Source organism: Centroberyx affinis, unplaced genomic scaffold (genome assembly GCF_046629955.1).
Source record: "Centroberyx affinis isolate AG114_WGS23_722 - 3 ecotype Tasmania unplaced genomic scaffold, CSIRO-AGI_Caff_v1 ptg000687l_1, whole genome shotgun sequence".
NCBI lineage: Eukaryota > Metazoa > Chordata > Actinopteri > Beryciformes > Berycidae > Centroberyx > Centroberyx affinis.
In genome coordinates this window covers 107,764-117,500 of record NW_027279308.1, presented here as the reverse complement: position 1 = coordinate 117,500, position 9,737 = coordinate 107,764, and the positions used below count along the sequence as shown (strand labels likewise).

Genomic DNA, 9,737 nt, shown 5'->3' with positions numbered 1-9,737 from the left:
ATACATTAAATTTCACTAATTCACTTTTGATTTTTGTCTCAATGAGCATAGTATTCTGAAAATATGTATTGTTTTACAATAATATTATAGTATTATTTATTCATTAAATAATATTATAGTATTATTTATTTATTTAGTAATATTTATCAAATAACAGTTATTGAGTTTTGTTTGTTTATGCGTAGAACATAGGCCTACATTGAGTCAATGTGCAGATGTTACAGATGCTATTCAATCTCTCCATATTTCAGTGTTAGACAGGAATAATGGAACAATTTGCAATGCAACAAACTTTTATTAAACATGTATTTATTGTACAAAACTGCAAATAAAAAAAAGCAATACAAATTTGTATTTGGGTGAGCTATCCTTATATTTACCTCACAATGACTTGTGTTATGTTGAAAAAAGCAATACAAATTTGTATTTGGGTGAACTATCCTTTTATGTACCCCACAATGACTTATGTTGAAAAATACTGTTGTGTGGTCTGTTTTGATATGGCTGCTTTTTTCAGTAAATGCAGCAGCAGATGTTGAATGTGTCTTCTGTCTTCCTGGTGGGGGGAGGGTCTAACTGAGCATGTGCTGTATGAGTGTCATCACTCTAGCATGTTTCTGATTGGAGGAATAAGACTTGTTGCAACCGTCCCCAGTCTCCCCTACACTGCATGACAGGATGTTTTGGCTAGAACGAAGCCTTTAAATGAAATGCAATGTAGACTTCACACATTAAGCCACACAAACTGAGGTATTCTCTGAAGGCAAGTCATCTGTTGCTATGGGACAGTGACAGGTGAGTTGGTATGGTGAGAGAGCAGGCGACTTGTGGATCCACCGACAGCATGACAGCACCATCTAGTGGGCCAACATAGGCACAACACTATCTCTATCAGCCAAACTACATGGATGCAGACATCAATAACGGAGTATAGTTATTAAAGGCTATAGAGATCAATACGGTGTGGAAACACACAGACGCCTTCGTATCCAAACGGATAATTGCCCACAATGAGGCATTTTTTTCAAACGGGCAATGAATACCGGAGTTGGACTTTGGGAAATAAAAGCGACCAGCTGCCCCTGCGCGCGCGGACACACACACACACACACACACACACACACACACACACACACACACAGTGTAATTCCCGCATGCGCAAAGCCATACGGCTTCTCGGTGTCCAGGAGATTGCAAGAAGATGCGCCTGGGCGGCTGGCACGGACCACATGCATACTAGGCCTATCTTTGTGATAGATTTTCACTTGCCTTGTCTAGTTTCTTGCCAAATTCCTATTTAATGTCGCACTGTAACTGGCGCGGTGTAGGGACTGATAAGCTGTAACGGCAGAAGACGAAGCAGTAACTGAAGGGAGTTCGGCACCCCGTTGCACCGGATGTCATTACACGCTCTTAATAAATATCGAGGAGGTAAGCAGCCACATCTTTCTCACTCTTATCTGTGACAGCCTTTGTGATCTTAATTCGGTTGTCAACACGCTAAATGCATTTTCCCTGTTTGGGCCTAGCTACAAAACTGTCGAGTTTACTCCCATTTCAGGGCCATAATTAAGGGCTAATTAGGTGGCCGACATGGAAAAGACACTGACCCTTTGTCTTGCATTGTCGTGCAATTCAGTTATTTCTAAGTGAGTTGGGCGAGGCACTTTCATATGTTGGTAGTTTCGCAGCTGTTTCATAACTGTGAAGAAAACTCATTCTCTTCTATGAGCCTTTTGCTCATTTGAACCACAGCCCTCCCGTTAAGCCTGGGCATAAACGTAACATCCAGATTAAATGTAGCCCATATGTTATTTTATTCGGCTTTGGGATAGACCTGCTTTATAATAGATTGGGTCATTTGTAAGGTATTTTTATTATGAGTGGGCTAGTGTTATTGTAATCCTATTATAACACTGCAATTTTTATCCTGATGTTTCCATACGAACCAGGCTTTTATTTTATTCTCCCAAAGGGTGACATGTGAGCACAGGCACATAGCCATCCAATAGGCTTGTTATCACTTTAGATGATGCCTGTGCGAATGTGGGTCGCTCGGCATTGGTACTTACATCTAAGCTCGTAGATCAATTGAATTTAAGCCTCTTGACCGGTCCGAGCGAAACCTGCTGACACATGCGCCCCGGGTCTTTGTGTGCGCACATACCCGTGTTACCCTCCCTACCTCCTTTCCCTCCGCGGGCTACTAAAAACAAAACTAAACCCCTGTTGTCACTGAGTGGGTGTGTTATTTCAATGTCCTGCAGAAGTCTAAAAAAAAAAAAAAGTCTACACACTCGAATTAGATGCTCCTCATCCTCGTGCAAGAGTTTCAATATTGCATTGAAACACAATCTCCACTCAGGACTCGCCTGTCTTTCTGCAAAGACTTAGTTGGCGGTAGTTACTGACCTATACAGAGCAATTAATTATTTAGGGGACAATTGATCTGATGCATCGAATTAATAATAGATTAATAAACGGACACCTGCTCTCAGGTGGATAAGAACTGTTTATTATGTAACGCTACTTAAATAGACTCAATGGGGCACAGCACTTCCAGCATTAGATCTCTCTCACTCTCTCTCACTCTTTGTTGGTAGTGTACTATGTAGGCTACATTGTTGGATGATGACACTATCACTGACTTTTTGATTTTTATTTAATCTTGATGTTCTTTTGTTTGAGTTAGGGTGGCGGTAGTGTAAGCTGCTGCTTATCCTGATTTATGTATTGGTTTCTGAATGGATTTGTAAGCTGAAGAGGTTAATGAAGGATTTTCTTCTTAATTTGAATTGCACACGTGTGTGCAAGCTAACATGTCTCATTATACTATGCATTTATGCCTACACTCAGCCAAGTATGCAAAGATCAAAGACAGTAATTAATGAGAGAGACAGAGACAGGAACAGAGAGAGGGGGGCGGCTGTATGACCCAATATCCTCCATCTTATCTCCTACAATTATATTAAACTGCTGTGACTGACCAGCAGTCACAAGGATCAATGGAAAGTGCATTAGCAACTTGTGGAGGTAATGTTACCATAATGTTTCAAATGAGAGCAAGCAACGGGATGCCTAATGTGCTCTTTTAGGATGTTTATCATGGAAAAGGCTGTAATGGAAAATGGCTGCCTATGTATTTATTAGAAGCTGGAACACATCTCCTGCGGTAGCTGCTGATATGGAGCAGCATAAAGCAAATCTCTGCATCTTGTAAGAGCCCAAATTCTTGTGAAGCCAGTTAGGGTGTTGAAACATATCCCCCTTTGGTTAAATCCAGACATTAGGGGCATCTTTACCAGGCGATTGAGCATGTGCAAATCAAGCATTGCAGCAGGACTAATCATGACAGAGACATGCCTACCAATGGTTCAGATTTACAAGAGAATTTGTTGAAAATACCACATAAGAGCACAGAATGATTACAGTGTAGAGCCGCATGCTACTAGTTACGCTGATACGATATGTATGGTCTCTAATTTAATGTTCGGGAGGCTCTTAACTGAGTTTGATGTCATCTCTTTGCCTCTCTCTCTCTCTCTCTGCTTCTCTCTCACTAACCTCTCTCCTTTATCTCTCTACAGTATAATCAAGACCAAAGGCAGAGCCATGGAGGTTGTTACTCATTTTGTGAATGACACTGTAGAATTCTACAAATGGGGCCTTACTATAGCAGGTAAGCTGGGATCTTATGAGCAGTGTGCTGCTCCAAATTATGATTGCATTGTTTTCTTGTCAGTGAGTCAGTTTCTTGTAAGTGAGTCAGCATTATCAGTTAATAGCTGGTGTATGCGCCTTCTAGCAGTGCACACTTTCAATATAATATACTTACTGTAAGTGTATTTTGACTTAACTAAGACAGTCTGTTTGTCTAACTGAGTGATCTCACTGAATATGACTTACTTGATGTACTAATATCACACCAAAGTGTCTACTGGTTGATAATGTGTGTGTGAGTGGGTGTGCATGAGTTTGTGTGTGTGTGTGTAACTGTAGAAAGCTTAATAAGCATTTTCTTTCTCTATCATTTTCTCTCAATACTCGACCCATAAGCCGTACATTTTCCCACTACTGACATTAACCCTCTGTCCTCCAGACAAGCGGGTAGAGAACTGGCCGATGATGTCATCTCCCTCCCCCACTCTGGCCATCAGCTGCCTGTACCTGCTCTTCCTGTGGGCGGGGCCTAGATACATGCAGGACCGCCAGCCCTATACGCTCAGGAAGACCCTCATAGTCTACAACTTCAGCATGGTGGTCCTCAACTTCTACATCGCCAAAGAGGTAGGTGCCACAGCAGATTCAGACTTGGAAGGACACATAGATGGCTGGATGTAGTTATATGCACACATACACAATGTACATGCATGCATGCTCACACGGACATACTATACTGTAGTTGTCATCTGTCAGAAGGCTAAACGAATGACTGGGCAACCACTTCATTGAGAGAGGAGATGTGTTTTGTTATGATACAGCATAACTACTAAATTATACTTCACAGCATCTAAGAAAGAATAATCAAGCTGCTGCAGAATGCAGAATAGTATGGATGCGCAATGAGTGACTTCTATGATGCCAATCACTAGGCTTCCTGAAAAGTCCAATAGCTCATAGTTCCTGTTAACAAAGCACTCGTTTGACAGAAGCTGTCATCAAAAGTCACAGTCAAAGTCAAAGAATCCCTGAAACTTGGATACTTCATTTGAAGTGACATCAGTTTCATCTTGTTCTTCACTTCTTATCAGAAAACAGAATATATGAGTGTAGCAAGTATCCTTTCCTATTTGCACCGTCTTTGTTTGAAAAAGAGTGAACAGGTATTACTTTTATTCACTGCAACTTTGTTCTAGTGAAGAAATCTCAAAAATGTCTCTCTCTTGGTTCTTTCCTAAACTGTTGTTTCGTTCTCCTCATCAGCTCCTACTAGGCTCCAGAGCAGCCGGGTACAGCTACCTTTGTCAGCCCGTCAACTACTCCAATGATGTCAATGAAGTCAGGGTGAGCCCCCTCCAACACACACACCATCCCACACAGCACACATCCACCACGCGTGCACACACACACACACATGCACAAACAATTATATGAAGTATGGATTTGAATTCTGGAAAAACATTGTTAGTTTGCCAAACAATGTCTCAACCATCCACCAACCGACCACCTAATGGGACTTGGATCAGTGGGGTTTTCTAGATCCTTACATTGTCAAAGCTTTGATGTCCACAGGGAGGAACGGTGCTGTAATCCTATTGTTGAGGTTAAGAAGATCAGTATTTATGTAGTGTTTAAGTGCATGCGTGTGTGTGTGTGTGTGTGTGTGCGCGCGTGTGGTTTTGCAGGGGGGTGGGGTTAGAGAAAGAAAGAAATGGCAAGAAAGAGGACTGAGAGAAGTTCATCTATCTTAGTAGTTTTAGGACCAAGAGGGTGTGGCCTAAACTCAGAGAGGCGGGCATAATTGGTCTCACCACCCTTATCTCCACCTTCTGGCTTTGCTTTCATGATGGCATTACTAAGGGATAAGAGATACCACAGCACCATGGCTTAGAGAGGAACTGGATGTGTGCCTATGCATGTATATGTACATGTGTTAGACAAGAAGAAATAAAGAATGGTTCAAGAGGATAACACAGTGATTTGTGGGATAAGGACAGTGGGATATCTTCCAGTGAGTCTTATTTCTGCAATATGTACAACTACATGGTTGTGTTTGGCTCCCAAATCCCGCATGTCTCTATCTGCACGGGTATCTGCACAATTGATTACCAGTAAAAGATGGGTTTCAGTTCAGCTGCTACTTTTTTACATCATGTTCAGAAGACAATACAAATAGAGTGAAAGCCATCACTACAAACCAGGCCAATACACACAGTTGCAGTGTAGAGTGACCACATACTTCTTCTTATTAACCTAATCTATGTCTTCCAATGGCTCAGTATCCTATGACATTGATATTACTTTATGCACCAAGCTTGAGGCTTTGCTTTCCCTTGAAACATGTTCTCCAGCTTGCAACAAACTTGAGCATGTAGCTTTCTGTCTTTTCAGTTAGGCACTGTTCACAAATGTAAAATCAAAATAGGTCTCTAGAATAGAATAAATGATATATGCCTCACTTTTGCTGACTGTCCACCCGCCTGGGAATGATCCAAAAGCTGGGAAGGACCTCACCTTAGGGACCCTTAAGTGATTGCAGCCTGTTGTAGGAGTGTGTTCTGCTGTTTCTATGTATGTGTTTGTGAGGGTGTGTGATGGAGAGAGTGGTGTGTGTTTCTGTGCATTTGATAAAATAACTCCCTAACCGTTGCTGTACACAAAACTCAACTGTGCATCCATGATCTCAAGCTCTTGCCAAAGATCTTCATGTGGCAGTGTTAGTGTCAAAGATCTAGATCTTAGAGATAACTCACTCCATCCCCATTTGTGTCTTCAGATAGCATCTGCTCTTTGGTGGTACTACATCTCTAAGGGAGTGGAATTCCTAGATACAGTCTTCTTCATCCTGAGGAAGAAGTTCAACCAGGTCAGCTTCCTCCACGTCTACCACCACTGCACCATGTTCATCCTCTGGTGGATCGGCATCAAATGGGTCCCTGGTGGACAGTGTGAGTAAACAGCTGGGGGAAGGAGAGTTCAGAAGTGGGATTGTGTGTGTGTTTGTGTGTGTGTGGTTCATAGGCTGTATTGGGATAATAGGATATCTTGACAAGATGTACACATTCAGTGTACAGCTGTGCGTGAATGAGTTTTGACTTCATCCAAATGTTGAATGCACCAGGTTCTCTTTGTGCTTGAATCCTCTTCATTTTACTCCTGAAGCACTGACATACTGTAGCATGCTAGCCTTTCATAAGTGGCACCATCCCGGTCACGTCTCAGATTTAACCCCTTTCACCTTTCCACAGCCTTTTTTGGTGCGACCATCAACTCTTCCATCCACGTCCTCATGTATGGGTACTACGGCCTGGCAGCCTTGGGACCTCAGATGCAGAAGTACCTCTGGTGGAAGAAATACCTCACAATCATTCAGATGGTGGGAATCTCTTTATGGTTATATTTTTTGTGAAATTGTTCTATACAATTGCATTGATGTGTGTTTGCTGCCATGCCGCAGGTGAGAGCATGTCAATTTGAAAATGCAGATGCAGATTTAATGCAGATGTTACAGACAGACAGCAAGTCATGAAATCTCTTCCTAAAAATGATGACGCTTTTCAAAGCACTGTTGCCTATCATATTATTATATTGCGAGGATATCATATTGCTACTATTACACTATTATACTGCTATGAAATTCATGGTCACTTGTAGTCTCACTAGTCCCCAGGTCATATTCAGTAGGGTCTTTGAAACAACATTTGAAAGCATTAGAAAAGGCAAAGTCTACATCTGTCACATTCTCCCACTTGCAGGATAATGAACATTTTTACAAAAACAAACTAGGATCCTTATGTGTCCAGAAGGAACAGTTTTAACTAACGCATATTTGCTCCAAAGATACCTTTTAATGTGGCAGAAGTAAGAAGAAGTTAACTCCGTACTGCAAATATATTAGTTGTATTTTGGTCTTTTAAAAGTATGCCACACTTAACCATGTAATACAGGTGTGCCTTACTTATGTTGTTTCCTTGTATATTCTAAAGGTCAATGGGATCCTCTTTGCCATCTTTTCAGATTGTTAATTGCTGTGAACTAAACATGCACACGTTTTCTGGGTTCAACAGATCCAGTTCCATGTGACCATCGGCCATGCTGGCCACTCCCTCTACACAGGCTGTCCTTTCCCCGCCTGGATGCAGTGGGCTCTGATTGGCTACGCCGTCACCTTCATCATTCTGTTCGCCAACTTCTACTACCATGCTTACCGAGGCAAACCATCCTCCACCCACAAGGGAGGCAAACCCGTCACAAACGGCATCTCTATGGCAACCAATGGTCATAGCAAAGTGGAGGAAGTGGAGGATAATGGAAAGAGGCAAAAGAAGGGAAGAGCGAAAAGGGAGTAAAGAAGGAAGAGGGCTCGCCTCTCGACAAACAACAAGAAGACAGTTGTGTTAAGGACAGGAGGGAGGGGTGGGAAGGGTCAAAGAGAAAAGTTCAAACCTCCACCATTCCTGCAAATAATGTAGGAGGATGTGATTTGTGACCAACTTGAAAGGGTGAAGGGGTAGCAGTGTGTATTTGTTGGTGTGTCTGTAATGGGTTTTGGTTAGGGAGGGGCATGGGACAGGGGTGTTGGTTGTCTCCATAACAGTTCTTTTTTACAACAAGAAAACTAAAATGCTGATCACGCAAGCTCTGTGCTGTTCTGTCCAACGGTGTTTTGGACCATAATAGGACCAAAACACAATCACAGGGACCCACAAACTGCTCGGCATCCACTACCTTATCAACCAAACTTCACCTCCATCTTTTGTACTTTGGATTCCAGTATTGTTTTAACTAAAAGCTTAAATAGTCATTGATATGCTCATTTATTTTCTAGTGCTCTGAAAGAGTTTTTATGAATTTAACTATTAACAGCAAAAGAGTATGCAGAGGTTTATACCAAAGATGGTTATTTTTTTGTGGTGGTTGGCTGGGGAAATTCTTGTTGACCAATACTTAGAGTTGAACATGGTTATAGGCGAGTGAAAAGTTGCTATATGAAGATATTACCAGTTCTCACGACTGCCATTTACTGTTTTTGACTACCCAGAACACTAAGGTTTAAAAACAGTTGTCCTTCATCTACACCACCCACCTATTCAAATATGTCATGCACTTTCCATCTTTTGCTGTCTCAAATTGACTTAACTGTGCTGCAGTTCAGGAATAACACCATCTTGTTTTGTTTGTATTTGTGATGAATTAAAAACTTGTTTTAAAACGTGTGGGGGGAAAACAATAGATTTTTTTTTAGTATTTAAGCAGGTTTGTGGGTATCTTTGTTATAATATATATTTTTGTGGGTCCTCATGATTTATTTCTTTTTGCTGTGCAATGTAGCCGAGGTGCAAGTGTCAGACACAGGGTTGAGGTCAGTTCATGAATGAAGCCTTGAATTCCAACTGAGGAATTGGAATTGGAATTTCAAAAAACCTACAGGAAACATAATTGGAATTGAATTGGAATATAAATTCTGTGAAGTTCCATGTTTTTTTTATTTTTGTTGTTTCTTGCCACATATCTGAGATACATACATACATTATGATTGAATGTATTTGATTTAAATGTCTTGTATTTGATTCATAATGTTTAGCAAGTCAAGAAAACCTCTCTTCTTAGAAGTGGAATTTCATGGAATTCAATTCTTTTTCCTGTTATTTCAATTCAATTCCAATTCTGTTCTTAGAGCTGGATGCAATTCCAATTCCAACTCCAGGAAATTAATTGGAATTTACCATACAATTTACCATTTACCCCAACCCTGCTGTCAGAGAGGGAAGTTCAGCTCAATATTGTCTCACTGTCACGTAGGACTGAAGGGAAAACTCATCCTGAAAAGAGCTTTTTTAAGAAAACAAACAGTTTTTGATTGTTTTATTATTAAAATGAAACCCATAGAGCTTCTGGCTATAGATATAATGGAAATAAAGAGGATGCCAGCACCCCGAATTGTGTGTGTGTGTGTGTGCGTGTGTGTGTGTGTGTGCTTGTGTTTGTGTCATCTCTCTCATTTCCCCTCATAATCTGAAGCATAAATCTGTGTACTGAACCATTCTCAGGGCCAAACAGAGGAGACAGGAGACACA

General features: G+C 41.2%; 1 protein-coding gene across 1 annotated transcript; it reads left to right on the top strand.

Moving 5' to 3' along the window:
• The first annotated feature begins 1,293 nt into the window (after positions 1–1,293).
• On the top strand, positions 1,294–9,524 carry LOC139644000 (very long chain fatty acid elongase 4-like). The gene is made up of 7 exons (XM_071519344.1): positions 1,294–1,431; positions 3,588–3,679; positions 4,100–4,287; positions 4,924–5,004; positions 6,437–6,608; positions 6,909–7,036; positions 7,728–9,524. Exons 2-7 carry the CDS (start codon positions 3,613–3,615, stop codon positions 8,007–8,009), a joined length of 918 nt encoding a protein of 305 aa, XP_071375445.1. The 5' UTR covers positions 1,294–1,431; positions 3,588–3,612; the 3' UTR covers positions 8,010–9,524.
• The last annotated feature ends 213 nt before the right edge of the window (positions 9,525–9,737 follow it).